Source organism: Poecilia formosa, unplaced genomic scaffold (genome assembly GCF_000485575.1).
Source record: "Poecilia formosa unplaced genomic scaffold, Poecilia_formosa-5.1.2 Scaffold183, whole genome shotgun sequence".
In the NCBI taxonomy this organism is placed as follows: domain Eukaryota; kingdom Metazoa; phylum Chordata; class Actinopteri; order Cyprinodontiformes; family Poeciliidae; genus Poecilia; species Poecilia formosa.
Window position 1 is genome coordinate 1134297 of NW_006800122.1, and position 27810 is coordinate 1162106.

Consider the following 27810-nt stretch of genomic DNA (forward strand, 5'->3'; position numbering starts at 1 on the left):
ATAAACCGTTGGGAGAGCTTGATTGTGGCGGAGCTGATCGCAGAGGATCAGGGCGCACTGGACAGATGCGTTATTGGCAGCAGCTGGCATCTTCTCATCAGACCCTGAACTGGAGTGACCTGGATGTGGAAGCGGACTGAAGGGCCGTATCTTGCTTTATTTTGGTTACAACACTGCGATGGAAACGGAGGATGCTCTCATCGGCAGCGGGACAAGCTAGCTAACTTTATTATCCGGCGGTTGGAACTAGATTATCGTAACTGCTACAGTATAAGTATTTAACAGAAAGAAAAAAAAATGAGAGGACACTGTTGTGAGCTGTTTGTTGGTTAAACCCGTTCATCCCGCAGTATGGAAATTAGAAGCTGAAAACAATGTTGTTGGCTAGTTAGCTAAGGTTAGCCAGCTAGCTGCTAGTTAACTAGTGGGCTGAGTTAGCCTTCCAGACTCAGCCCACTAATAGTTTTGCTGCTTCATGTTAGTTACTACAATAGAGTTGCCAAGTGGCAAGGTTTTTTTCTAAGTGACACAACTTTTGCTGTCGGAGTGTAACATTTTTAAGTAAAAACCGAAGCTAGCTAGCTAACCAGCGGTGCCGATCCATTTCACTGCGATCTTTGTNTTTATTTTTTTAAACTATTGCATTCTTAGCTTTTTGTTGATGAGGTAAAATGAACTTCTTCGGCCCTCAGATCCTTTTAACTTGCTGATTTTGCCCCTTGTGACAAAAACTCTGGACACCCCTGGCTCTAATCATTCCATGCTTTTGTTTTGCATTCAGATTTGACTGATTGAAATTAGTGTTTAAAAATATCTTATCCTTGTTTACCTTTTTTTTCCCAAAGAAACAGGCGTGTTTAGATCGCTCTCCCCGGTTCCTGAGCTCCAGGATGATTTCTCGCTTGCACTCTCCAGTCAACAGACTGTCTCAGGGCCAAATCCGGGGCTCTGGTTGGGCAACTGGTTCGTCTCACAGCAGCATTCTGGGAGGTAATGGATCGTTTGGGCAGCAGAAGTCCTCCCACGGCCTGGTGCTTCATCCCAAAGGAGAGCCCCGCAGGGGGCACGGAAGAGGTGTGAGGCTGCGAGGAGGAGGAGCGGGACGCGGCATCAGAGGTGGAGGGAGACACCACAAGCCGGAGGAGGACAGCGAGGACAGCAGCAGCAGCAGCACCAACAGCAGCAGCAGCGAGGAAGACGACGAGGAGGAGGAGGAGGAGGAGGAGGAAGAGGAGAGCGGGCTGAACAACGGGAGGGTGGGGGATAAAGAGAACCGGCCGCAGTCGAGGCGAGGGCAGCCCGCCACAGAACAGGACGAGTGTGGAAGTGGACTGGGCAACCAAAACGGAGGAGAAAAGGATGACGAAGAGGAGGAAACGGAGTACGACATTCCAAAAGGGGACAAAGACGGCTCGTTCATTAAAGTGACGCTTCAAAAGCCGCCCAGAGCAAAACAGGACTCCTCAGCGATCGTCCCGAAATTAGAGGCCGTCGCCCCTCAAACTGCAGCTTCTGCAGCAACCAACCAGAGCAAAGCCCTCCACAGACCCCCCATCAGAAATCGAGGGCCTTGTCCGGACCGAAACACAAACCGGGTGACGCCGCCGCGCACTCGGAGCAGACACACAGACTCTCATTCTTCCAACCCGGACAGGCTGGAAGCATCAAAACAAACGAGATCGACCAGACCAGCTAAACTTAGCAACGGCGCTTCCTCCTCTTCATCGACTGAGCTTCATCATCTCAGAGTCCCCCTCTCCGCCCTGCAGGAAGGAGGGGGGGACGCGGACAGGGAGAGCTGCGGGGGCGGGCCGACCTGTGAGAGGGAGGTCTGGGTCTCCGTCTTTCGCTACTTGAACCGAACGGATCTGTGTGTCTGCATGGCGGTCTGCAAGAACTGGTACAAATGGTAAGACCTGTTCACACAGTTATTGTAGATCCGATTAACAGTTTGACTAGTTTCACCTCCTTTCATTTTCTCTCACTTAAACTCGTTTTTTGCTTTTCTGGCCAACTTGTCTTGTAAATACCAGAGTCCATTCTGGTCCAATTTAAATTTGCAGACACGAGCTACAGAACGATGAGTCGCTCACAATTTGGTTTCATTCATCAGTGAGAAGTCAAGTCGACTTCTACTTATGAGGAGTTTTAACAATAAGCTACAGAAGGTTTCACCCTAAAGTGTGAACTTCAGATTCTCCGTTTCACATTTATCCCAGATTCTTACTCATCTGGTCAATATTTCACATGCTAACGTTTATTAAAATCTTTTCTGAGTTTGATAATTAACAGGCAACAAAACGCAGTTTGGGTGTCAAAACAAAGGCTGTAAGTAATTTCTCTCTTACACCCCTTTGTACTCTTATTCCTCCCCCATGATTTGTTTTTTTGAAACATAATTTTAGGCTTGAACCAATGAAAATTAGTACATTTTTCTTGGCAGTGAAATATTGCCTTTATTTATAGAGATAACCATAAAAGTACTTTGTTTCATATTCATAGGTAAATTAGTATTTTCAGAAAACTATTTCTTTTTCCTGTGTAGTCTAGTTTACATTTAGGAAATCTGACAGGTTATGACCTCTGATCAAATTACATTGAGCAACTTTCAGCTGTTTGATATTTATAGGAGTAGTGAGGTGACAAAAGCAGTACCTAAGAACATTTCACTTAACTTGCCTCCAATGTGTAAGGATGATATAGTTGAGGGAAAAAAAGTTCTGCCCCTTGTTTTCACAGATTTTACTTCCCCTCTGTGGACAAAAGCTATAAATGGTGGCTGGGATTTAAACAGTTAAAATCCAAGAGATTTATCTGTAAAAACTGAAAGTATACATTTTGCAATCTGCCTTTCAGTCATAGTTAACCTCTCATTCTGTTTTACAAACAAACTTGAAATTTAAGGCAAATATGCTCTTAAATTTCATCTTTGCCTGATTTTATGAATTTAGTCGTGGGACATTTCCCCTCTTGGAAGGATTATAGGTTTATCTGCTGAAATAAGCCGCCTGACAGAAATGTTTTATTGAGTTATTTTTGTCTGTAGGTGTTTAGATAAAAGGCTCTGGGCCCGAATTGACCTGAGCATCAAGCGCACTGTGACCCCTCAGGCCCTCACAGGCATCATAAAGAGACAACCCGTCACACTCGACCTCTCCTGGACGAACATCTCCAAAAAACAGCTCAACTGGCTGATTGGCCGCCTGCCTGGTACGACTCAAGTACAAGCCTCTTGTTGGACTCCTTGTTTTGATTTTCTTATTTGGTAGTGCCACAGTATGAAAACAAATGCGACCCGTTATCCATTTTGCAGGACTAAAGGACTTGATGCTGTCCGGTTGTTCCTGGTCGTCGATTTCAGCTCTCTGCTCCACCGGCTGTCCTCTCCTTCGCTCTCTGGACCTGCGAAACGCGTACGGCGTCAAAGACGCACAGATCAGGGAATTGGTCATACCTCCAGGTAAGCAGAAGAGCCGCCTCAGACTGCAGGTGTACATTACAAGACCTGCCTGACAAAATATTAATATAAAGTTGATGTAGACCTGGGCGACGGAACAAATTTTAACAGACACCAAAATTTGACGATGTTGATGATTTTACCCATGTCAGTATTTAAAAAAATGAAAAGAAAAGTTGTCTTTCTTTGGGTCTGTATTGGAAGGCTATGCTCATGTCCCTTTAAAACGCTGCTCTGTGTACAGCCTGTCGTCTTTAGACTCCACCCCATACAGTCTGCAACAAGAAGTAAAGTAGATGGGGAGGTTAAGAAAATGAACATTTCAGAATGTTGAAGCTGTATTGGTAGAGCTGGTCGAGAAGCAGCTCATTACCCCTTAAAAGCGTCAACATTTTGAACATTTTGGGTTCTGCGAGGACATTAGAACGTTACTAAATACTTCTAAATTTGTTCATTTCTGCTTATTTGTTCTATAACTTTTAAGTGCACGTTTACTTCATTTATTTGCAGATTGTTTTTTTTTTTTTTCAAACCCCAATAAAGTGGCAGTAAAAATACTTGGTCCAGGAGAGTATTGATTTTAGGCCACAACACCATAACTTCTCCAACTTTTTTTCTCCACTTGCTTCCACCAGGCTGTGACAACCGCAGCCAGCTGAGGAGCATGCAGTGCTTGCGGCTTGCAGGTCTGGACATCAGCGACCCCACTCTGCGGCTGGTGATCCGCCACATGCCCCATTTAACTAAACTGGATCTGTCCCACTGCAACAGCCTCACCGACCACTCCATCAACCTGCTGACCGCGGTCGGCTCGTCCACCCGGAACACGCTGACCGAGCTCAACCTAGGAGGTGAGCGATGCTGAGAGCGGGACGGACATCTCGGTTTGCATTTCCTCGTGTTTAACCTTTGCCTTCGTTTCTCTTCAGGCTGCAGCAAACTGACTGACGCGTGTTTGAAATATCTGCGCCGCCTGTCGTGCATCTCTCTGCTCGACCTGCGAGGCTGCAAAGGAGTCTCCAGAAAGGCCTGCGAGGCCTTCATCTCTGAGCTGTCGGTCAACACACTCTACTGCCTATCAGATGAGAAACTGATCCAGCGGATATCCTAGTCGCCTGCCTTCTCTCTGCGCTTTAGTGATTTGAGATGCAAAAAGCAGAGGGCGCGTCTCCGGACCCGTCTCTACAGGGAAACTGAACTGCAGGAGGGGTGGGGTCTGAACTGGAGCGCTTGCTTGCTTCACTGGTGTTTGGTAAAGGGAGGTGTTAGAGCAAGATCAATACGTCTTACTTTTATTTTTGTTTTTTTCTGTGTACCTACAGAGACGCTCAGGAGCCTTTTTGCTGTTCATTTTAGACATAACTTTTGGAAAGAGCATATAATTTTTCATTAACTGGAATGGGAGACTGATCAACTAGCTCAGTTTGTCCTGTGGATGGCCGCCTCGACTTTTTTTTTTTTTTTTTTTGTGAAAAAAGTACCAGTGTTGGCTCTCATCACAAACTCTTGCCTTTCAGAATTAGCAAAGACTTTGAGTTGCATCCGTGGGATATAAATAATTGATCCATTATGCTAATCTATCATAAAATCTTATTTTCATTGTGACAAAACAGAATCGCTTTGACTTCAACTACATTTGGGTGCTTCTAGTAGATTTTTTTTTTTTTTTTCTTGTCTGGGTTAAATTGTCAACATTTGCTTTATGCACAACAGCTATGCTTGGAGATTTTTATTTTTATTTTTTATCTAGACATAAGCAAAATCATCAGACTACTGGAATGGCCTGTGTTTACCATTGTGCATCCAGCTTTGTAATTAAAAGACTTATTGCAGCAGTTGTTAGGGGTATACATTGTTGTAAAGCTTGAGAAGGTACAAAGACTGTGTGAGTAGGCAATCAACATAGTAACAAGACCTCACCCCGCCGATGGGGCAGGTTGTAATAAGTGTGGGGGAAAAGCCAAGGATACGCTGACAGATAAATGGTGCATTTCCAAACAGCAGTTCAACTTCAGGTGCTATTATTTTGAAACACGTATTGGTTTGTTTTTTTTGTACAGACGTTGAAAGCAAAAAATATTGTAGATGAAACTGCTCCCCGCCCCTCTTTGATACAATTTTCTTTTTTTTAATGGATTGGGGGGAGAGGGGGAAGTAGTCACATTTGTTCACTCGTCTCTGTCTGCGTGGAGATGCAAGATTTTATTTGGAGAATTTGCTCGTTTGTTTTTGTTTCCTTTAAGTGTTAAAACTCTGAAACAAAGCTCTCCTCCCGGACTGCTCCCCTGGCCATATCCCTAAGAATGAATATAATTATATAAATATTTACTTTTGTGTAAATGTGTATTTTTTTTTCTTCTGTTTTTTGTTTTTGGCTTCCTCTTTTAGATTATAAACGGATCGTGTAGCATTGTAATTATTTTCAGAAGCTTTTTTCACTTCATGTTGTGTTATTTTTCAAGAAAAATAAAAAAAAGTTGACATCGATTTCAGCATCTTTGCTAAGTTGAAATGGCGACTCCGCCTTACTTCTAACCTGTCAAGCTAATTTTAATGGGATTAAAAGTAACAAATGCAGTTTGAATTTTTTTTTTTTTTGAGAGCATAAAGTTTGCTGACTGTACATGAAGACCTAATTTCCCCCCTAATACTCAGAACTGACTGCGCCACCCTTTGGTGCAATGAGTTCTTCATTCTGCTATGAAGCAATCTTGGTCCATTCTTCTTGCCGAATTATTTTAAAACAGTCACTTTGGTGGATTTTGAGGTGGCCTATGCCCCAACTTTGACCAGGCTACTTCAAAATCCTTGTTTTTGAGTGGCTACTTAGTTAGCCCTCCTGGTGTTGCATAACCCAGATGTGCTTTACTTCAAGCTCTTAAACTGATGGGTGAACATTGTTTTTCAGGGTTTTCTGATGCATGATTTACGTTTCCTTCAGTTCAAGTTGTCCAGAAGAAGCAAAGCAGTCCAAGACCATCACCATGTTGGACTGTTGGTAGGATTTCTCTGAAGTCTTTTTTTCAAATGTGAGACTTGCATTACTTTTAGATGTTAGTTTTTTTTTCTTATAGACGCTAATGTGCTCTTGTACTACCTTAAATGGGGAAAGTTTCTAGTATTTCATAGCACTTAAGTCCCAAGCTGTTATAAATTACTTTTTTAACCCTTGAGAAACAAAGTCAGTGACGTTGTTTCTCATCTGTTCTTTACATTTGAGATGTGCTGGTGTTTTTGCTCCTTTAGCCTACTTCACGTCAAACAGGTTCTAATGATAAAATTACTTTATGCTTCTTCAGCTCAGACAGTAATCAGACCTGGGTGTGGCTGGTGAAATTAGACCCTGCTTTTAAAATGTGGCTAATTATAGTTAATTTCTGATTTTAAAAAGGAGGAAAGGGGATCTTATGAAATAATTTCTAAATTGAGTTTTGCATTTTTTTTTAAATCTGAAAATTTTTTATGAACAAAAAAAAGCAAGAAGGGAAGAAATCCGGAGGAAGTACTTTCTCACAGATTTGCATCGCTGGATGACAGAAATCCTGCCTCCCGGCTCCACCCAGCAGCCTCTCTCCGCCACCTGGAAACAAAGCCCCTTCAAACTAAATAAACCGTTGCAACAGCTTTGGGAGAGCTTGATTGTGGCGGAGCTGATCGCAGAGGATCAGGGCGCACTGGACAGATGCGTTATTGGCAGCAGCTGGCATCTTCTCATCAGACCCTGAACTGGAGTGACCTGGATGTGGAAGCGGACTGAAGGGCCGTATCTTGCTTTATTTTGGTTACAACACTGCGATGGAAACGGAGGATGCTCTCATCGGCAGCGGGACAAGCTAGCTAACTTTATTATCCGGCGGTTGGAACTAGATTATCGTAACTGCTACAGTATAAGTATTTAACAGAAAGAAAAAAAATGAGAGGACACTGTTGTGAGCTGTTTGTTGGTTAAACCCGTTCATCCCGCAGTATGGAAATTAGAAGCTGAAAACAATGTTGTTGGCTAGTTAGCTAAGGTTAGCCAGCTAGCTGCTAGTTAACTAGTGGGCTGAGTTAGCCTTCCAGACTCAGCCCACTAATAGTTTTGCTGCTTCATGTTAGTTACTACAATAGAGTTGCCAAGTGGCAGGTTTTTTTCTAAGTGACACAACTTTTGCTGTCGGAGTGTAACATTTTTAAGTAAAAACCGAAGCTAGCTAGCTAACCAGCGGTGCCGATCCATTTCACTGCGATCTTTGTGGCTGTAAAAGTCTTTGTAAGAGTGTGTCAGCCATGGCTCAGGAGGCCTTTCCCTTGCATTTTTACGTCTGGAACAATCAGTACCTAGAGCTGGACAGAGAGCTGCAGAAGAAAGAAGTGAGTCTCTGTGGGTGATGGGTTTCTACAGGTGCGCTTTATTATATGTCGCGCCGCAGTGCGCTGACGCAGCTTGTGTGTGTGCGTGTGTGTGTTGGACATGCAGCAGGATGTTCAGCGCCTGGATCCACGGGGGCGCACCCCGCTGGAGCTGGCTGTCTGTCTGGGTCACCTGGAGTCCACCCGGGTGCTGCTCAGGTACTCTGCGGACCCGACGCACTGCAACACGCAGGGCTGGACCAGTGAGTGCTTCAAGCTGCTGCTGCTGCTGCTGCTGTTTTGCTTCATGTCCTGAGGTTGCTGTGAGTTAATCACCCGGACATTTGCTTCAGTCTTGCAGGAGGCGGTGAGCACCGGGGACCCAGAGCTGGTGCAGCTGGTGCTTCAGTACAGAGATTTTAAACGAGCTACAGAGAGACTGGCGGGCATCCCAGAGCTGCTCAGCAAACTGAGACAGGTAAAAATCATCCTTTAGCCTCTAAATTCCTCATCTCCTTTATCAATGCACTCTTCTGTGCTGTTCCAAAGTCTTTCTCTAAGATGCTTCCAGTGAAGCAAGAGCTCTACACTTGACTGCCAGGGTGGCTTTTCCATTTTAAACAATATTTCCGACATGCTGCCAAAAACTCTCAGCGTCTTCATTAGATGAGGACGGTCACCATGTGAACATCCTTTTCCTGTCTCTCCAGGCGCGGGACTTTTACGTGGAGATGAAGTGGGAGTTCACCAGCTGGGGTGAGTGGATTTCAGGTTTCCCACACTGAGGTAAATTTCAGCACCACTGCAGCTGGACAGCTCCCCTGAGCAGCAGACTGTGTCTATATTGAATTTACACCTTTTGGAAAAAGAGGCGAAAACTTGTGAGTCCTAAATAAACATGCACCAATTAACAGAGCAGAGATTGGAACTGGTAGATTTAGTTCCCTCTGATTGGAGATCCACAGTAAAAACAAAAAAAAGAAAAATTAGTTAATTTTTTTTCTCAAAGAAATGAAACTAAAAATTTTGCACTTTTTAAAATTGATTAAAAATTAGATAATGGTTTAGAAAATACTGTGATGTATGAGTGGTGGTCATCTTGTGATTCAATTTTTTTGTTGCGTTTAAAACTTGTCCATCTAATTAAACTTTTATTTATTTTTTTAATCTGTCATCCGTCTGAAGAAAAATGAATCAGAATTGGTCAAAATTGGAATTGGCATGTCAGAGAGTACATGACATGTAAAAAGTCTGATCTGTGCATTTCTAATCAAAATGACTAATCAGAAGTGAGACGGTGTCTTTGATTTGCAAGGTTTCAGTTTAAATTAGTTTTAAGTTAAGCTCCCGCTTCATAAAGAGATAATTTTTAGTTTAGGTAGAGATGAAACTGTTTTACAAAATTCTTGGCTTCTCAGGGTTTGCCTCATGACTGTGAAGTCCTTGGCCTGTTTAAAAGCAGCAGCTCCCTTTTAGAAACCGGGGAGGGAAAAATCAATGCTGAGAAAGCAGGAGGATCATCCTGCTAAGCATTTTTAGGCAACACTCTCCTCAGTCTGAGGCATTTAGAAAGCAAGGAGACCAATGGCAGAAAAAAATATGCTACTCGGACTAATCAGATTAATTTATTTGATGCGCTGGTGAAAAAATAAAACAAGATTTTCTTCTATTACTTCTTCTTTGGTTATGTGTTTCTTGCTCTCTCTCTCACATGTTTTGAAGGAAGCCCCATCCTCTCCCTCCTGTCTCTGTGCAGTACCCCTGGTGTCTAAGGTTTGCCCCAGTGACGTCTACCGGGTTTGGAAAAGCGGCTCGTGCCTCCGTGTTGACACCACCCTACTGGGCTTTGAACACATGACTTGGCTGAAAGGACGGCGCAGCTACATTTTCAAGGGTGGAGGTGTGTGACGTAAATGCATAAATGAGCGAATGAACGGAGGGGATTCGCAGCCTGTCCGTCTCTCTGCTCAGACGACGGAGCCGTGGTGATGGAGGTGGACCACGAGAAGCAGGTGGTGTACACGGAGCCGCTCGTGCTGTCCCCTCGTGATGCGCCGTCCCTTCTGGCGGCCATGCAGCCGTCGCAGGAGAACACGGCCCAGAGGCTCACGTCGCCCATCGTCTCCACGCACCTCAACACGCGCAACATTTCCTTTGAGCGGTAACGACTGAATGCCCAAGCATCACTTTTGCAGAGTTAAAATGGAAATATTGATGACGGCCTCACTTAAGAGTTTGGCCTGCGTTTTCGTATTTGTCTCAGGAATAAGTCGGGGATCTGGGGCTGGCGTTCTGAGAAGACCGAGGTCGTCAGCGGTTACGATGCCAAGGTAAGGAGGCTGACGCTCCAACCCGACGTCGATGGGTTTACCACATAGAACTGGTTTTATTTTGATTCGTCTAAATTATATGTTTGAACTTATTTCTGTTTAAAGTTGACAAATGTTTTGTTTCAGAGCAGTGTGGGGGAAGAAGAGTTCCCCACTGCCAAAATACTCCAGACTGATTTCTAAGAGGAGCTAAAAGATGTGATGATCACAGCTAAACTCACAAAAGGACACTTCTACATACTTAAATACTTATTTGTTTAGTTTTTTTTGTTGTTTTTTTTTTTAATCAAAGTTCCTTCTGGTCTCATAACAACTAACCTATATTGTTTGTTGTTCTTGTTTTTGTCCAATCATTGTCATCATATTTTTTTTTATACGAGAAGCTCTTGAGGTTGTAAAAGAAACAGTTTCTATATTTTAGTTTGTCTGCACAAAACAAGATCTGTTTTTCTAGGTTTCACTGTCACTCCAGACATTTTTGTCTGATGCTGAAAGTGTGAGAAGACATGTCGTCCATGGTGTCTCTGTTTGTGTCCAGGTTTACAGCGCCACCAATGTGGAGCTGGTGACCCGCTCGAGGACGGAGCATTTATCAGACCAGGACAAGTCCAGAAGCAAAGGTGAGACAGAAAACTATCTGTGTGATTTAGGAGCAAAATCTTGGTAGGATGAATTTGTCGCTGCTGAGACATTAAACTACTTGTTTTTATTCATATACTGCCCAGTTTGTGTATTTTGTCAGATTTGTGTATATGGCTTTAAATTGTTTTGTACTTATTTGGACAAAAGAAACTGTATTTACTTTACATCTCAGGCTTGTTGGTAGGTAAAAAAAACCGTCATGGTGTGTGTGTCACTTTATCAACATAGAGGCAAACAGAGCAGAGGTTTGGTTGCGCTGTAGATTAAAACGTATTGATTAAAACGGGTATTTTTCCTGTTTTTTCTCAGGCTCAAAGACTCCCCTTCAGTCCTTCCTGGGGATTGCAGAGCAGCACACGGCTCACGACGGGGTAATGGAGCCTCAGCGGCGCACATTCTTCCCCACACGCGACCTCGTTCATCCTTTCACATACACTCACCACTGCCTCTGTGTGTGTGTGCGCATGTTCCTGTCAGAGCAACGTGTCCCAGTGTGCCAGTCCTAACAACCCCACAGCCATCACAGCCGAGGAATACTTCAACCCGGAGTTCAACCTGAATGGCCGGGACATCGGACGCCCCGTCGAGCTCACAAGCAAAGTGCAGAGGTTTGGTGAAGGCAGAGCAGCATCAGGTCAGTCACGTTTATTATCATTATTGCACTACATTTGTCTCTTATTTTGTCTTTTAGGTTTAAAGCCACACTTTGGCTGAGTGAGAAACACCCTCTGTCCCTGGCTGAGCAGGTGACGCCCATCATCGACCTCATGGCCATCTCGAACGCTCACTTTGCTAAACTGCGGGACTTCATCACCCTGCGGCTCCCGCCGGGCTTCCCTGTGAAGATAGGTGAGTGCTGTCATTGGCTGCATATCTGATGGGACGTTTCAACTCTGCAGGAAGCTTCTCTGTGACTTTGGCTTTTTTTTTTTTTTTTTAAAGCCCTGGAGCTTTAGTTTGGAAACGTTGCTTGTTCCAGTAGAATAACGGCCAAAGGAAACCCACTCAGCTGCACCTTCCCATTTCAGTATTTTCTCTTTCTGCCTCCTCAGAGATTCCTCTGTTTCACGTGTTGAATGCCAGAGTGACGTTCAGTAATCTGTGTGGCTGCGACGAGCCGGTCAGCTCTGTGATTGTTCACCAGCCAGAGGACCCTGGAGAACTGCAGAGGACTCGGGGTAACTACGACTCCCAACACACGCAGTAAACACTGAAGACATTCATCTGAGCAGCACCCTCCTCGTTTACTGGAAAATAATCGGTGCCAAACCTTTATTTTGAGAGCATTTCAGTGGAAAATAATTTGCTATTTTTTAATGTAATTACCTGTAACAAAACATTTTTGCTCACCTGTTCTTATAAAGTGAGCTTATGCTTTACTTTTAAATTCAGTGAGCATGTAGGAACTTTTAATCTGTTATCCTTGTTTCCCTGGGGTGTAAATTTGAAGTAACGCAGAGGCCCATTTGTCGTCGCCACTCTTCAAAATGGGACAAACATGAGAACATATTTAAGTAAGGTATGTCTAAGTTGATCTTCATGAGTTAGGAACGTACTATAGGGAAATTGTCCAAACTTGCATCAACAGTCAGAGCAATAATTTAAAAATCGAAAAGACTGAAGTTTATCTTTCCAGAAGAAACGGTAAGAGAGGAACGCTAAGTGTTTAAAAACAAAATCTCCTAATCTCTCAGTTTGAGGACTGCAGCAAAGAGTGGCATCTTGGGGTGGTCTGGTCTCCATAGCAACTGTTAGATGCAATTTACATGACAGAAGAAAATTTTCTATCCTGTTATCGCAAATCCTGTTATCCACATGTTTGTTATTACAAACATGTGGAGTTTGCAGGGCTCTACTGAAACTTTAAAGAAGACGCTCTGTATGAGAGGCTGAGCTTTGGGGCAAAAAAATCTCCAGGTGGAACTGGCTTAAAACAATCGATGAAGTTATTTCTGATTCCTCCCCCCACCCCCCCAAAGGTAACCAGATTAATGGTTGAAATTTTAGAAATTTTATCCTGGGATAATTCATCTACAATAAAAGACTAGTTTATTTGACATCTTTTTGTACTTCTTTGCCAGGGGTGTCGAGCAATATGTTTTTTCAGCACAAAAACAAATTGCAGCTGTAGCTAATCACAGCTGCGCTCCCACTCCCTCCCGCCTGCAGGGGCGTTTTAACGCATCGAACCATGAACGCATCCCGTTTCCTCCTCAGGTCAGCTTCCCCCTGACTTCCATTGCGAGGTGGACCCCTCGGTGTTCGAGCCCCCTCCAGATTACACCACCCTCGGGCCGGGCCGCAGCGAGCCGCTGAGGGACGAGGACGACAACCTGCTGCAGTTCGCCATCCAGCAGAGTCTGCTGGACGCCGGCACCGAAAGCGATCAGGTGCGAGCGCCGCCGTAATCAGCCCGGTGAAATGAGTACAGCGCCTTCAGTTTGGCTCAGACAGACGGGAGACTTTGGACAGGATAGATAAACGAGTAGATTTACTGATAGATAGCTTTATTATAACAAGCAGAATGTGATGAAATGTGGTGCCAGTAATAAAAAGTGAGTGATAAAGAAGAGCAGCGGCTTCGCCAACAGACCATGAAGAATGTCTGCAAGGTGGATCGAAAACGTTTATGGAGTTCTGCGCAGAGATCTGATGATTGTTGTGCAGCATGTTGCTGTTGATGTCGGAGGTTTATAGATTTTATTCTGCAGTTTCATTTACTAGAATAAATATTCTTATAGACTTGTGAACTGAAGCAGCTGGGCTGTTGTTCACTGTAATGTGATGCAGCCTTGTGTGTGACTGAATGCAGGTATTGAGTTTTTCGCAGTGACACTCGAGATTCCCTCCTTATCTTTGTGCACCTTAATGACACAACCCATATATTCCTGAACTATTTGTAAAATAAAAAAAATAAAAAAAACATAGATAAGGATTTGTGCGGAATTTGTTATGGTTAAAATAACAAAACTAATTAGGAAGATTCCTCAGCATTTGGAGACGTATCAGTGGAGATATTTTGTGGTTCTTTTCTCCTATGTCTCCTTTATAACCTGTGATTTCATGTATTAGTCAAACTCAAGGTAACACAAACTTGTAAAGTCACAGGAAAATTGCAAAGTTTCAAAAAATTTTAATATAAAAATCCAAAAAGGTGTGGCAGACCCTGGTATTAATCCCCCCCTGAGCCAATATTTTGTAGAAGCATCTCTGTTTTGTTGTGCGTCTCTACCGCCTTTCACACATTTAGCAAATGTAAAGCATCTTTTAAATATCAAGTCCACCTGGACTAAGCTCTGGACTTTGACTGGGCCATTGTAGCTCATAACTGTGCTGGGATCTAAATGGTTCCCCTGTGATTTTTGCTGAGTTTTTAAGGTCGTCGTTTAGCCTCTTAGAATTGCTTTGACGCAGCATGATGTCGCTGCAACATGTTTTCGTAGCGACGTCATGTTTCCACAATGCTGAGCCTCTGACATTCAGGTCAAAGACATTTATTTTGGGTTCTGTAAAACGCTTGCCTTCTTCCTTATGTTTGCTGTGTCCATAGTCTTTCAAAAAGGCTGACTGTACAACTGCACAACTGCAGTTGTGACTGCACAACTAACAGATGTTTGTCTGTGTTTGTCTGTGGATGTTTCCATAGAAAATAGTTTGAGAGTAGATGATTGTTTGCATAATTTTAGTTCAACTTCACAATAATTTGCTACTTTGCTAAATGAAATACATGATAAAATGTGCAAAAGTTCAAGATGCCTGACTGTACTCCAAAGGCTGGATTAAAAACACTGACAGAGTCGTGAAAATTTTTAAGTCAAGTAAAAAGTAAGTTTATTGTTGACTTGAGACGTTAAATTAATTCAGAAAACTGCTTTTGACATGTTCTCCCTATATCTAGTTATAAATACCAATAATTCAGCATAAAAATGTTGCGTCATTGGCGCTGTTGGTCCAGTCTGGCGTAGCTTCTGCAGAAGCAGCAGCGTTTCTTTATTTGCCTGCGTCTTTGCATCTGTTTTTCCTCCTTGAGTTGGAAAGCGCAGAGCTCTTTTTAACACTGTAGATGCTGCTCTTAGTCGAACATTGAACTCTGAGCAAGCACTTCTTTTGTCTAAAGCCAGGAACCATTTGCTTCTAAATTTCCAGGTGACCATCTGGGAGGCGCTGACGAACAGCCGCCCGGGGCCGCAGTCTCCGCTGTATGAGGAGGATTCTCAGCTGGAGAGGTAAGAGGATTTTACCTGCTGCAGTCATCACTCTACTGGAACTGTGGCTTTACTCCACTGTTAGTAGAGAATAATTAGTTGTTTTTTTTTTTTTTTTTTTGTCATCACTCTACTGGAACTGTGGCTTTACTCCACTGTTAGTAGAGAATAATTAGTTTTTTTTGTTTTTTTTAAAATGGATTAGTAATTTAGAGAATAAATAGTTGAATGTGTGGGGAATTAATATTCTAATGATGTCTTAATCTTTTTTTCTTCAGGAGAACTTCTGGCATGAGCTGTAATTTAAGGAAAGATATTAAATAGAGTTCAGTAATTAGCTTTTTCTCTCTTCTCAAGAGAGCAGCACTTCTCTTTTATCCTCTACTGGAGTTTAAGCAGAAGGACACTGAAAACAACCGTCTTAGACAACTTTGTCTGCCTCCTCTCAGGGCGATCCAGGAGTCGCTCTCCATCTCTCTGGCCAGCAGAGAGGGAGAAGACACGGCCGACCCCAGCCTGCCCCCCTCCATGTCCCCGCAGGACCCCGCCTCCAACTCGCCGCTCTCCTACAGCGCCGCCACCAACCCGAGGCTTTCCTCCGGCCCCTTCGGCGTGGCGTCCAGCTTCGACGAGCAGCTGCGGCTCGCCATGGAGCTGTCGTGCAGGGAGCAGGAGGAGAATGACAGGTGGGGGGCAGGGGGGGGGGCTGCCTGGCGGTCACCTCAGGCAAAACGTTCGTGTTGACAGATTGTGATCTGATCCTTCTGTGAGTGAGTGACGGATGTCTGCATGCATGGCAGTTGAGGAAGAGACGTATTTTGTGTTTACTCACTCGCACTACATCCTTAAACTTCACCAGAGCACCCAGTCCTTCATTCCTGCAGCTATTTGTTTGCTGTGCTGTTTATGTTCATTACTATCACTGGGGTGATGAAAATTCATCTCGTTAACAGTATCTATTGCTGTTTAGAAATAATGTAATTGGCTAAATGAATTACAAAGCATACAGAGGGCCATAGACAATTTACATCACAAGTATATTATATATAGAGTATATTGCATTAAGATGCATTATAAAGAAAAACTGTTCAACATTCGTCCACTAAGATGTAAGATGAAAACGATGACTTCTAACTACTTCTGTAAACATTTCTTTTTTTACTCCAAGCTGATAAATGATTGGTTAAACTGTAGTTTTTCCATGTCTGAGCTCTACAAACACACCTTCTTTGCTGCGTGTAGCTCCCATATTAGAGACGATAATGTGTCCAGTCAAACCTTTCCTGCATAAACACTGAAGACATTGAATCCACAAAAACTTTGAGTGGTGAAATCTGTTAAACCCAGTTCGTCTTTCTGTTCCAGGAAGCGTAAGGAGGAAGAGGAGGAGCTGGAGAGAATCCTGCAGCTGTCTCTCACGGAGAAGTGATGCTGCAGCTGGAGCTGGACGGGTCCACACTTAATTTATTCTGTTTTAATTTTTAAATCCCAAGACATTAATTTATTATTGCAGATATTTTTTTTTTGTTTTTGTCACATGAAGGCTGCTAACATGCACAGACTGAAAGGAATTGATGTAGGAAATGCGAAATGGGTTACTTTGAATAAAATACTGTACACTTAAGCGAAGGAGACAACAAAAAGGGAGGTTTTTCTTTTTTTTATTGAATATTTTTCACAGTCTTGCTGTTTTTGAGTGATGAATGATCCTTAAACTTAAATGATCCACTACACTGACAAAAAAAATACAGTAAAACATAATAGAATAAAAAAAAAAACCTTCTAAGCATTTATGTTGGATCACTCCTAAGTGTGGAAAAATAAAAAAATAAAGATAATCTTGGATTATTATTCCTGTCTTCAACTTGCATTAAAATATTTTACATGTTTACATCTTCATTGTTTTTTTTTTTGTTTTTTTTTACATTTGACATGGTTACAATAACATAAAGAAAAAAAAATAATTAGCCAAAACTGAAAGTTTACCAGCCTTCTAAACAGAAAATCTGCCGATGTTCACAATAAGATGGTTTTGGCAAATTATTGTCACATGTGAAAATGTCTTATTTCTCTCTAGCTCACTTTTTTTGGTAGTGTCAACATTGTGTTGTGAAACAAAATCACATTTTATGTTAATGCATTTGGCAGAAATCACCGACAAATGAGGACATAACATAATACAGCTAATATCAAAGCTAACGGTAGTAGGCTACTGCTAGCAGGCTAGTAGCCAACTAACGGCAATGATCTACTAACAGTAGGGTAGGAAATATATAATATGGTGGAGGTAAGAGCACCAGGCAGGTTCTGTCAGATGTGATGGTGTAGAAAGAGAAAGTGTAGCGGAGGGGGAGATTCTCTCAGAAGAGTTGGGTTCGCTAGGATTTGTTGAAGTTGGGGTCGCCCGTGTTCTGGTCGCGGTTCGTAGCTCATTCCACCACCGTGGAACGACACAGAAGAGTCTGGATAGTCTTGAGCTCGGTGTAGGTACTGCTAGCCGACAATCCCTTTATGACATAAGGGAACCATTTCAGAAAATATTTTTTATCATAAAGCTACAAAAGTATGGAGGCCCGGTGGTGCAAAACACAATAAGTTGAACAATTTACATTTCCTTAAACCCTAGATTGAGATTTATTTTTAAGTAACTTTTTCGTTATTTCAGACTTCTACAGTTAGCTTGTCAGTTTTCTAGTCATTTTGACCCAAGAAGCTTTTCTTAATGGCATCAAATCCAGACAAAGTACAACAAAGAAGTGAATATTAACACATGCTTCTGAAATAAACATTTTCTTCCTCTGACTTGTGCAAAACCTTCTGATCACAATAAAACATAAATGCAGTCTTTCTCAGTTTTGTGTGAAGTTAAAGTTTCTATCAAAAAACCTCAGAAGCACCAAATTTATTTATTTTTTTTAGCAAATATTGTTTCTCCTTCACTGGTTTTCTGACTGATCTGTGGATTGCAGGTGTAATTTAGAGATATCTATAGTGTTTGACCAAATTTCCCTAACTTGGGGAAAAAAATCATAATTAACTGAGAACTCATATTCTTGACTTTTGTGCACATTTAATATCCCCATAGGAAAAAAAATGGATTGTGGTGGCAGAACTCAGTAAAACATGTAATCTTTGAGCCACATATTAGGCAGAAAGTTAAAGTTCATGGCATGGGGACGTTGGTTGTCCACTGGACCTTTGATTTGAATTTTTCACCTTCTTCATTCTGGTAGGCAGAGTCTTCGTCGTTTCCACTTTCCACGTAGATGTTTCCTCTTCTCTTCTGCAAGACTGCCTGAAGCTCACCAGCTATCTGAGCTGATTAAGACCCAGAAAAGAGCGTTACTCGTTGAGATCAATTTCATCGACTAACATGCATTCGGTTGAACTTTAGTTATGATGTAAAATAAACTCATCTTTTATAGAAGAAGCATAATTTCACTCAGAACATTTCAGAAAAATTTTACCTCGCATTTGAGCATATTCCTTTCAGCAGATAATTTTCTATATTCAGAAATACAATCAGCAGTTGGACATATATTTTTTTTACCTATTTCCCAAGGTTGGAGTATGAATAAACTTTTTTTTTTTCTATCTGTGCAATCACATTGTTGCTTGTTTCTGTCCTATTGACTGTTTATCCAGTAGGTGTTCTACAGGGTTTGGTCTGGGGACAGATATGACCATGGAGGAATGTTTTGAATCACGTTAAAAAAACCCAATGAACACATACTTTCAGTTTTCTCAAAGTCCACCAGATTTTCTTTAAAGGTCTACTGATGCCACACCCCCTTACAAGAGAAACAGGCCCTCAGCATCATAGTTCCACCATCGTACTTGACCGTGGGCATGATGCTCCTGAATTTCTAGTCAAAGAAGCTGTATTGGTTTGTAATTGAAAAGTTCTGTCTGGATGTTGTCTAGCAAAAAAAAAAAAATACAGGTTCAATTAAAATCCCATTTTAGCAAACTCCCCACGTTTGGACAACTGGATGGACAGAGAAAGTCCAACCAGTTGCTATGCAGATATTGTCCAATGGTTGTTACGGCACACAATTCTCCAATAGTGACTTGTTTTATTTACCTCTAACTGTCCTAATTCTTTAAATGGAATCAATGAAAAAAAAAAAGAATCTGTTTTAGATTTTGAACACATTTTTACTCAGGATCCAAATAAATTTGTTTGAGTGTGTATTTACTTTTCTTTTTCATATGATCGTCCATGTCGGGATCTTCTGGTAACACATAATCTCCCTCGTCAGGCTTGGGAACGGGAGGAAGATGCTTGTCTTTGGCCTGGAATCGCTGCATGGGGGCCACCTGAGCTTTGGGGACTACAGGTGGAGGCTTGTTGACACATTTTGGTGGAGGATCCATTACTGTCAAGCAAAAGCAGACGTTAATCTGTGTCAGCGTGAACTCACTCGCTTCTCAAAGGAGTGCTAATCCTCACCAATCCGAGTATCGTAGGGTTGAGCTACAATGTAGGGACGCAGGCGGTACTCTGTCTTCTCCAGGAAGTACTTAAGAACATCGTTCAGCGAGCGGACTGTCATCTGCAGAGTAAACATTAGGGAAGAATTAGTTATGAAATGTATGAATTTTATGTTTTTACAGGCGTACTTATCATGAAATGTCAGAAAAACATATTCCAGACTAAGATTCAACCGTCACAGAAAAGTAACTACATAAACATGGCTATTTTCCCCCCTCTGACCTCCTTGAAATAAATAAAAATAAATAAAACATGATTTAAAAAAAAAACAGCATATCGCAATCAACTATGAAACTGTTAACATTCATAACATAAACTCCTATGTAACACAGTAATCTGAATGTGCTCAGTCAGCTTTCATTTCCTTACATGGAACCAGATCTTCTTTTAATCTATTAATCAGGCCTTGATATGTTTATTTCAGTCACTTTGAAATTTCTCATTTCTGTTCAGTAGTCTTTGTTTAGTTGTTCCCCTCTGGCCCTTTTAATTTTCAGGCACACTGAACTCAAGAGATGTACCAGATATTAGTTTACACATGAGACAAGTCAAAAGAAGTCATTTTTTTCCCAGCATTATTAGATCATTTGTTAATTGGAGCCTGTGTCAAATATGCAATTTGTTTACATTTTGTCAGTCAAACATGCACAGAGCTTGAAAGACAGAATAGTTAGTTAGTTTTTTTTTTCAGCCCTATTTAATTAAAACCTTCCTAAAGGCATTTTTCACAATATGGTGCCATTACAATTTTTGATCCCATTTAGTAAAATCTAAAGAACAATTGGTCAACATCACAAGATTGGAAGCAAAATGAAAAGAAATGGGAGCTTATTATTAGTAATAATATTATTATGGAAATGAATATGAATATGAAACCACTGAGCAATATTTGTGTTCCACAATTGAGACAGAAATATGAGGCAAAATTGTAGGAGAAACTGATTTGGCTTCTTCGTGTCGTCATGTCGACATCGGTTGATGTTTAGCTTCTGATGTAACCAACAAGGAAATCCTCAAGTCTTTTTTTTTTTTTTTAATTGGACGTGAATCATTTACAATGTTGCACAATTGATTAAAGCAAGTGGTGTGATTGTGCATTAAATATTATGACCACCTTATGACATCTGGCCTTTCATTCACAGCCTGAGTTACATAACAGCTAAATACCTTCTAACACGCATGAAACCGGCATGTTACATGTGAGAAATCACCAATGTCAGTTTTTTTAGGCGCTTTAATTAAAATCCATCAAAAAAGTTTTTTGACAAAACAACAGAATTATTTGCTGTCGTCATGTTTGATACTCTGCCTAAATTATTTCACACAATTAAGGCAGAATGTCTGAACACTTTTGACTCCATATGGATGGATGCTAAGGTTCAAAACTGCATTTTCCTTTAGCAAACAATAAATTCAATGAAACATTTATGTTTCATGTCACCGTTTTCTTTCAGATTGTCACTATGTTCAGGTTGTGGATTGTGAGGAGAGCTGTTCAACCGTAAAAACAAATACTTTAGACTTACTGGAGTCTCGAGTTCGATCACAAAGCCGGCGCTCGTGGAGGTCACCCTGTAGTTCTTCAGGACATGCCCTCTGCAACACAGTGGACATCAAGATAGTTACTCTGAATGCAGATTAACGTTTCTATCATTTGTCTAACTGGCTGAAATGTTTGGTTTCCCTTCTTTGTCAAAGCAGGATTATAAAAATAAACTTTAACAGCCAGCTGGTTTATTTCGAAGTTCTGCGGAGGGAATTGGAGCTGCTGAGTGAGATTAGGGTGAAGTTTGAGTAAACCTGTCTATCTTCTGTCTGAGCGTCAGGGCGTAGTTCTTGGGCATGGTGGACGGACGGAGGATGATGTCTCCATTTTCCGGGTTCTCACTGAGCAGCTTTTCAGCCTCCTGTCGGGTCACATCGAAGAAACAACTGCGGGGAGCAAAGAAAGCAAAAAGACACGATCAACATCTGCTATAAGTTTTGAAAGCAAATAATTTTGTTTTTCTCAATAAAATATTTTAAAAAGCTGTGAATAGAGCTGAAATGTTAGAATTTCTTTTGTCTAAGTAGTTTAATTTTCTCTGGAGGTCATTGTGAAACAAACTCGTACATTTTTTATTGATTCTTAAGTTTTATGAGTTCTGGTATCTGAGTCTTACAGGAAGGAAGGCTGTGAGCAAGCAGGTATTTACGTAACTGAAGGTAAATCATATTCTCACTGCAAGAGTCTCGAGATGGAAACATGATGCTTATAGGACTGATTAGAACCAAGAAATGATGCAGGAGAGGAGACAGAGGCTAAAACTGCTTGAAATAACCTGTAGATATTATCAGACATTATTGTCCGGGATAGTTGTCTCATTGTTTCGAGATGCAGACAAACATAACGTGTTAGAAGCTCCTCAGTTTAACTCACGCAGGCATGTCAGGAGTATCTTTTGTCTGCAGGAAGCCCGGTCGGGGTGGAAGAGCAGGGCGCTCCAGCTGGGGGTTTCTTTTGTTTTCCAGAGTCAGCATCTCCTCCAGCTTAATTTTCTGACCAGGCAGCATCTGAATGTCCGAGGGAATCTCTTTCTGCAATAAAATACAGATTACTGTTTACACAACGTAGTTCACCATAAAATACAGGAGAGAAAATTGAATGCACACTTTACTTAAAATATTAACATGAACTGAAACAGTAGGTACAATATTTAGGAAGTTTTACATATTAAACCCACCACTTTCTCAATTTTGGAGGGATGTTTTCTTCGTCTTGGCAGTTTGAGGCAAACATTGAACCGGTAATATTCAAGTGCTATTTTCTTTTAATAACTGACTTGTGAGTCATTCTATGGAGATTTACAGTAATCTGAAGGACAAATATTCAACGTATGCTGCAGAAACACATTGTTTATTCAACATTTTATTACACACTGATCAACAAGAAAACCTGAAAGATGCACCATAGCTCAGCCGTAACTCTACAAACCAGCCACAACGAATGTATTTTTTCTACAAGCAGAGATGTTGAAAATGTTTTGCAAGCTGTGATACCATGGCATGCAGGAGGACTACAGAAAAATAACATCTTTTATAACATTTCCATCAATTCTTTCTGCTAAGGTAAAAGTTAGCACTAGCTTAGTTCTAAATTTTAGCTAGTTGAGTTTTACCACAAGGAAGCAATTTTTACAGATAAATATTGTATTAATACTTTTCATTGTTTTTGACCATATTTAATTTTATATTAATTCACACTGAATTTAATTAGAAAAACCCACTAAAATTTAAAATCTCATTTAGAAATGTGTAATGTTCAAGATGACAGCAGCTCATATTTTATTGCTCATATGTGTAGCTAATGTTTCAAAGTTGAGTAGTTGCCATCTCTAGCTGTCTGTTTACATGCAGTTGCTTATCTTAAAATTAGATGATGGAGTTCAGGAAGACAAATGAATTTAACTCTATCTAATGACACAGAGTACTTGACCTACTTTGAAAAAGTAATTTTCCTATGAATACTAAATAAAACAGGAGTTTTCAAGCTTGCGAGCCTCATGTTCATCCTGAGTTTGTTTCTGTTTTTCAGATTTTTGACTTACATTAACCAGAGTCATAATGAAGCCTCTCCATTCCTCTCCCGTGTCAGCATTATCCATCTGCAGAGGCAGAGAAAACAGCACAAGTGTTGGTAAGATGAGACCAATTGCTTTTCTTCAACAAATACCACACGTGAGCTTTATGTGAAATAAATAATACATATATGGAAAACACCTCAGGCTCACTGCTACGTATGGTGGAAGATCTGTGATGAGGTGAGCCCGTTTCTCTTCCATAGTTACATAAACTCTTTGAAATTGCATTTCAGCCCCTCAGTGCTAAATCCTAGTTAAACTTTATAGTACCTAAATCAGTGTGTATTCAAATTAACCAGCTGCTAAAACTAAGTGAATGACATTTCTGTGATAAATGCTGAGTCGGTTTGAAGTTTTACAAACCTTTAGCTGCACCTCCTCCAGGGGCAAGCTTAGGGTGAAAATGGTTGGCACTTTTTTTTTATAAGGAGACTCCATGTCCATGGACTTTATCAGCCCCAGGTCCAGCCTTTCTGAATACTGTTGAACAAACAGAAAGTCCCTTGGCGGTTTAATAGCTGAAATATCAACAGCCTTGTACTTCCTTATTGCCCCTCTGATGAGTTTCTTTGGACTCAGATTTTGGGGTCTTGCACACGAAAAATACTTTCAATTAAATTTGACCGCGTTATTTTATGAAAGACAAACTTTTGACTGTGTCCTTACTGTGTCTTGTGTATCATTTTTGTACAGAAACAGTGTTGTTCCTCTGAGCTCTCCGTAGAAGTTCCTGAAATCCTGAAAGTCATAAATGTCCTTTGAGTTGCTGCTGTGGATGAAACGTTAACCTTTACACAGAACTGCAATCCAATAAACTCACCCTCGTCTTTATGGTCGACTAAAGTGCAATTAATTTTCTTTAATCTCCGGTAAAGTAATCGAGATTGTTAATTTACTTATTTATGAAAACAGTACAGTTTTAAGCGAGTTTTTTTTTTAGACTCATCATTCAAAGAATCTTCATCTATCAGTAGGAATCGATCTTCTTCATAAATTATTAGTTTAAAATAGCCTCCCACAAAATAAAGCAATCTCAGTTTGACCTTGGCAACAAGATCAGGTTTCTAAAAAAAAAAAAAAAAGGTTACAAAAAGAATCAGCCAAAAAATATTGTCATGAATACCTCTTTCATTGACAGTTTCTGTGTTTAAATCTCCAGTTTCAAACTTCTACTAAATTGCAGTGTAGGTTATGTTACCTTCTCTTTGAGGTTTTTCTTCAGCAGGCTTCCACAGTGGTACAGAGGCAACGCTGTGATCGTCTCCCTCCTCCTGTGGACAGCTCTCGGGTGCGGCCTGCCCTCCATCAGATCTCCGAGTTTCTTCTCCTTGCTTAGTTCGCCTCAACGCTCGTGAGCCTTTGAGCTGAGAACTGAGCTCGTCTGTGTTTTTGTGCGAGCTGAGATGCACTGATTTACTGCCTGAGATTGTCACTGCTCTATAACTCCACTATCATAAGTTTTCTCGCGCAGCCTCAGAGCTGCTCTGGCTCTGAACTGGGAAATGCCACACTGATTTATGAAGAAGGAAGTAGTTAGTTGAAAAAATAAAAAATAAAAAAATAAAAGCCAAAGAATTATCAGTATTTGTACTTTGGCCCTGCATAACTCATGATAATTTGCTTTTCATTCTCATGTGCAGTAAAGTGTGTTGGCGTTAGTTCACGCACAAACACAAAGGCTTTTTTCAAGGCAAAACTCTAAAAATGTAGGACGGATTAATCATTAGCGATAAAAGTAAGTAGATAAACAGCTCAACTTTTAGTCTCAGTTTAGACTCCTTTTCGCACAAGAAAGCTCAGACTGTAATACCTGAATCCTATAAGGTGAGACTTTGTAATGCAAAGAAAAACAGCTCTGAATTTATGCCAATTAAAATCTCCTGCACTGGGTTTAAGTATCCTGGATTTATTGCAGCCAATGCTCAAGAGTGACAACTACAGCAGTAACATATCAGATAAAAAGCATTGTAAAGTCCACAAGATGGGTTAGGTAAACAGCTGCATTCTACGGTGCACGTGAAAATAAAATGTTACACTGTGTTTCAAAAATATTGTTATTGTTGTTTTTGTTTTTAATGATTCTCTGAATGGATTAGATTTATATTGATAAATGTTGCCCATGTCTCCTCTAAGGATGTTAATCTTTTTACATTATTTTCTAATTCTAGGTTTTAATGTCTCACGGGCTGCACTGAAAAAAAATGTTTCTTTGAACCTACTTTAAAAAAAATAATAATTTGTTACAGTTAATCTTATTGGTTTTGCTCAAACTGTAATTCGGATTTAATTTATAGCTTGAGAAAAACTAATACAATTAGCTGTAACAAATTAGAGTATTTTTTTTTTAAAGTTGGCTCAATGAAACGTTTATTTCAGCGTGTGGTGTTGCAGTTTCAAGCTACTCCAAAGTCACTTGATAGAGCATAAACAGCTTTTTACTGCTCAGGTCATAATGAAGCATGTCTCCCTCTAGATAATGCATTTCAGTGTCATATAAAAATCCAAAGTAAATCAACTCCTGATGTAGATAAAGTGTATTTAAACCATCATACCTGATTTGTTTCAAGCAGCCAACATTTTCTGCAGCCCCACTTTTTCGTACAATCTGTTTGCAGAGCAGAGGAAAACATAAAATAAATCTAAAGGTTGCTTTGTCTTGTTTAGTTTTGGTCCAGGAAGCACTGAGTGAAGAGGCCTCTGATGTCCTGAGGTATCCACGTGATTCATATCTGAAACCCCAACACCATTCAGTGCCTTATACATTAAATATAACATTTACATTTCTGGTTTAGTTGGAAAAAAATATAGCCAGTGAAGCAATTCAAAAAATTGTGTGACATGAGAATTTATTTCTGATGTTCAGGGCGCTGATGGCTGCATATCAGATGAGCAGGCAGAGACTGGTGTAACTTACAGAAACTATAGGATCACAGGAGTCTTTTGCATCATATTCATACGGAGAACTCTAATTCTGGAAATGTTATCAGAATGGTAGCCAGGTAGTAGACTCATTTCAGTTTAAATCCATGACAACACCTACGTTTCGTGGTCTATGAACTTTAGTATTTCTAAAGTCTAGTAGAGAGTTGATTTCTAACCTGGGAATATTTTTTAGACCAAAAACAATGACTTCTATGTTTTCTGCCATTAGCTAAAGAAAATTCAGATTAACTCATATTATGGATTCTGCCTGTTATTGCAAGGAACTGTGGTCATGTGGTGACAAAAAATGTGTGTAATCAGCTCACACAGAGTATGAGATGTTGTAATAGAAGATCTTTTAGGCTGGTGAAGTAGATGTCAACTTAAAGTGGCCTGCGGATGGATCCACACTGTGGAACCCCACAATGTGATCTGGGTTCGCTCAGGAATAATGGTGTCAACAAACAACACTGCATCAGGTAAAAACAGTTTGATTGCAGTGTAGTGGTGGGATTTAAAGTTTTGGTTCTTTTCTTAATAGTAAACACAATCAGAGGCACAAAAAAGCCTTATTTCATATGTGAAATAAACCTTTCATTTTGTTTCCCCACAATAAATTCAGCAGAAACACCATGAGAAGTGGGTGTATTGATTAACAGCAGCAGCAGGATTTAAACCTCAGCTTCTTGGTGTCACTGTTGTCAAGACGGGGAAATATGAGGCTCGATCTAAGTTTAACCTGAGGTGAAAGTGCTTAATGATTAACTGATGTTAAATACCAGGTTAAATGTCTGAAAGACTCAGGGTGACATCTAACCAATAAAAATGTGTCTCAGCTGAAGAATTTGTGTTGGCAGAGCAAATATTTTTAACATCTGTAATATTGTGCTTTAAAGTAAATAAAAAAACATTTGCCTTCACTTTACAGGAGCTGTTTGGACCAAAAAACAACAACAACAACAACAACAAAAATCCTGGATTTATTACTTAAATCTAACTAACAGGCTCAGCTTGTCCCACAAAGTAATTTATTAGTGTCGTATAAACATGGTCTTGTTTTGTACTGTTATTTGTTTATTAACTGAGATGTAAGCAAGAAACCCGTGGCACAGAGAATGATGATGAAAACACTGCCCTCTAGAGACTAAGTATGGACATAGCAGGACAAAAAGTCTAGTCGTCCAGGTTTTTTCTTCTTTCTTTTCCTTCTTCTGGTAGAGCTGTTAGTATTTAGGGTTGGCCCCCATTTTATGCCCTCTAAGCCGAAGACATCTTTACGTTTCTTAAAAAGAGAATGTTTTCTTCCATTTTGCAATTTCCTTACCTGTAAGTTATTTCTTGACTGAGTCAAGGATGCCTACAAGACATCAATAAAATACCTTAAGCTGATGTGGACAGATGCAGGTGGAGATATATCACATTTCTCCGATTTTTGCTTCTCTTTACTGACTCCCTGTTGAATCAAAAACGGAAGAAACACAAGGTTCTGGAAAATGAAGCTCCACTAAAAAGGATAGTTCCGTATGTTTTCACTGTCAGACTACAGGTCTGCTGGTGGCTCTTTAAGATGCTAGAAATAAAACTAATGTCGTTTTTGACCTGGAGACATCATGTCAACTTTTAAAAGTTTTCTATTTTGTCAAAACCTAGAGTGGCTTCATTCTGAATAGCTGTGCTGAAACACACTTAGGGTCTTCATAGACCACTTTCCCACCAAATGTACTATTTTTTTTTCTATTTTCTGATTTTCTAATATGATCAATTAGGGGAAAAAATCTATGTATATAAAATAGTTTATCTATATATT

The 27810-nt window shown here is 40.6% G+C and overlaps 3 protein-coding genes across 7 annotated transcripts; 2 read left to right on the forward strand and 1 right to left on the reverse strand.

Moving 5' to 3' along the window:
• Window positions 1-835: 835 nt before the first annotated feature.
• On the forward strand, window positions 836-5527 carry LOC103147494 (lysine-specific demethylase 2A-like). Its single transcript, XM_007565873.2, has 5 exons — window positions 836-1909; window positions 3047-3210; window positions 3314-3460; window positions 4093-4308; window positions 4387-5527. Exons 1-5 carry the CDS (start codon window positions 891-893, stop codon window positions 4566-4568), a joined length of 1728 nt encoding a protein of 575 aa, XP_007565935.1. The 5' UTR covers window positions 836-890; the 3' UTR covers window positions 4569-5527.
• A 1451-nt stretch (window positions 5528-6978) lies between these two features.
• ankrd13d (ankyrin repeat domain 13 family, member D) lies at window positions 6979-16728 on the forward strand. 4 transcript variants are annotated; one of them, XM_007565868.2, is made up of 16 exons: window positions 6979-7810; window positions 7917-8052; window positions 8143-8267; window positions 8500-8545; window positions 9546-9689; window positions 9761-9950; window positions 10053-10119; window positions 10658-10739; window positions 11071-11132; window positions 11239-11369; window positions 11453-11610; window positions 11814-11939; window positions 12979-13151; window positions 14908-14987; window positions 15416-15652; window positions 16332-16728. In XM_007565868.2, exons 1-16 carry the CDS (start codon window positions 7727-7729, stop codon window positions 16393-16395), a joined length of 1905 nt encoding a protein of 634 aa, XP_007565930.1. In that variant the 5' UTR covers window positions 6979-7726; the 3' UTR covers window positions 16396-16728. The 4 variants fall into 4 exon arrangements, 3 of the variants coding, with proteins under 3 accessions (XP_007565930.1, XP_007565932.1, XP_007565931.1); XM_007565870.2 differs by lacking the exon at window positions 16332-16728 and adding an exon at window positions 15245-15291 and having other exon boundaries at window positions 15416-15508; XR_001663905.1 differs by lacking the exons at window positions 15416-15652; window positions 16332-16728 and adding an exon at window positions 15143-15387 and having other exon boundaries at window positions 14908-15087.
• Window positions 16729-17311: 583 nt separating this feature from the next.
• On the reverse strand, window positions 17312-25042 carry LOC103147496 (signal-transducing adaptor protein 1-like). 2 transcript variants are annotated; one of them, XM_007565876.2, is made up of 11 exons: window positions 24280-25042; window positions 23748-23819; window positions 23445-23561; window positions 23049-23105; window positions 21881-22038; window positions 21262-21393; window positions 20988-21057; window positions 19420-19522; window positions 19166-19345; window positions 18183-18284; window positions 17312-17473 (listed from the first exon to the last, which is right to left on the reverse strand). In XM_007565876.2, the coding sequence occupies exons 1-11, from the start codon at window positions 24385-24387 to the stop codon at window positions 17460-17462; spliced, it is 1113 nt and encodes a 370-aa protein (XP_007565938.1). In that variant the 5' UTR covers window positions 24388-25042; the 3' UTR covers window positions 17312-17459. The 2 variants fall into 2 exon arrangements, with proteins under 2 accessions (XP_007565938.1, XP_007565937.1); XM_007565875.2 differs by having other exon boundaries at window positions 17312-18284; window positions 24280-25041.
• Window positions 25043-27810: the final 2768 nt, after the last annotated feature.

Bases quoted from the DNA above. Each gene is read 5' to 3' on its own strand.
- LOC103147496 (XM_007565875.2), bottom strand. From the start codon at position 24,387: ATGGAGGGCAGGCCGCACCCGAGAGCTGTCCACAGGAGGAGGGAGACG. The intron at 23,106-23,444 runs GTTTGTAAAACT...CTGCCTCTGCAG, and splicing joins TGGAGGAGGTGCAGCTAAAG to ATGGATAATGCTGACACGGG. The intron at 21,058-21,261 runs GTTTACTCAAAC...ACTGTGTTGCAG, and splicing joins CTCAGACAGAAGATAGACAG to AGGGCATGTCCTGAAGAACT.
- LOC103147494 (XM_007565873.2), top strand. From the start codon at position 891: ATGATTTCTCGCTTGCACTCTCCAGTCAACAGACTGTCTCAGGGCCAA. The intron at 1,910-3,046 runs GTAAGACCTGTT...TTTTGTCTGTAG, and splicing joins TGCAAGAACTGGTACAAATG to GTGTTTAGATAAAAGGCTCT. The intron at 4,309-4,386 runs GTGAGCGATGCT...GTTTCTCTTCAG, and splicing joins GACCGAGCTCAACCTAGGAG to GCTGCAGCAAACTGACTGAC.
- ankrd13d (XM_007565868.2), top strand. From the start codon at position 7,727: ATGGCTCAGGAGGCCTTTCCCTTGCATTTTTACGTCTGGAACAATCAG. The intron at 7,811-7,916 runs GTGAGTCTCTGT...TTGGACATGCAG, and splicing joins GAGAGCTGCAGAAGAAAGAA to CAGGATGTTCAGCGCCTGGA. The intron at 14,988-15,415 runs GTAAGAGGATTT...GCCTCCTCTCAG, and splicing joins GAGGATTCTCAGCTGGAGAG to GGCGATCCAGGAGTCGCTCT.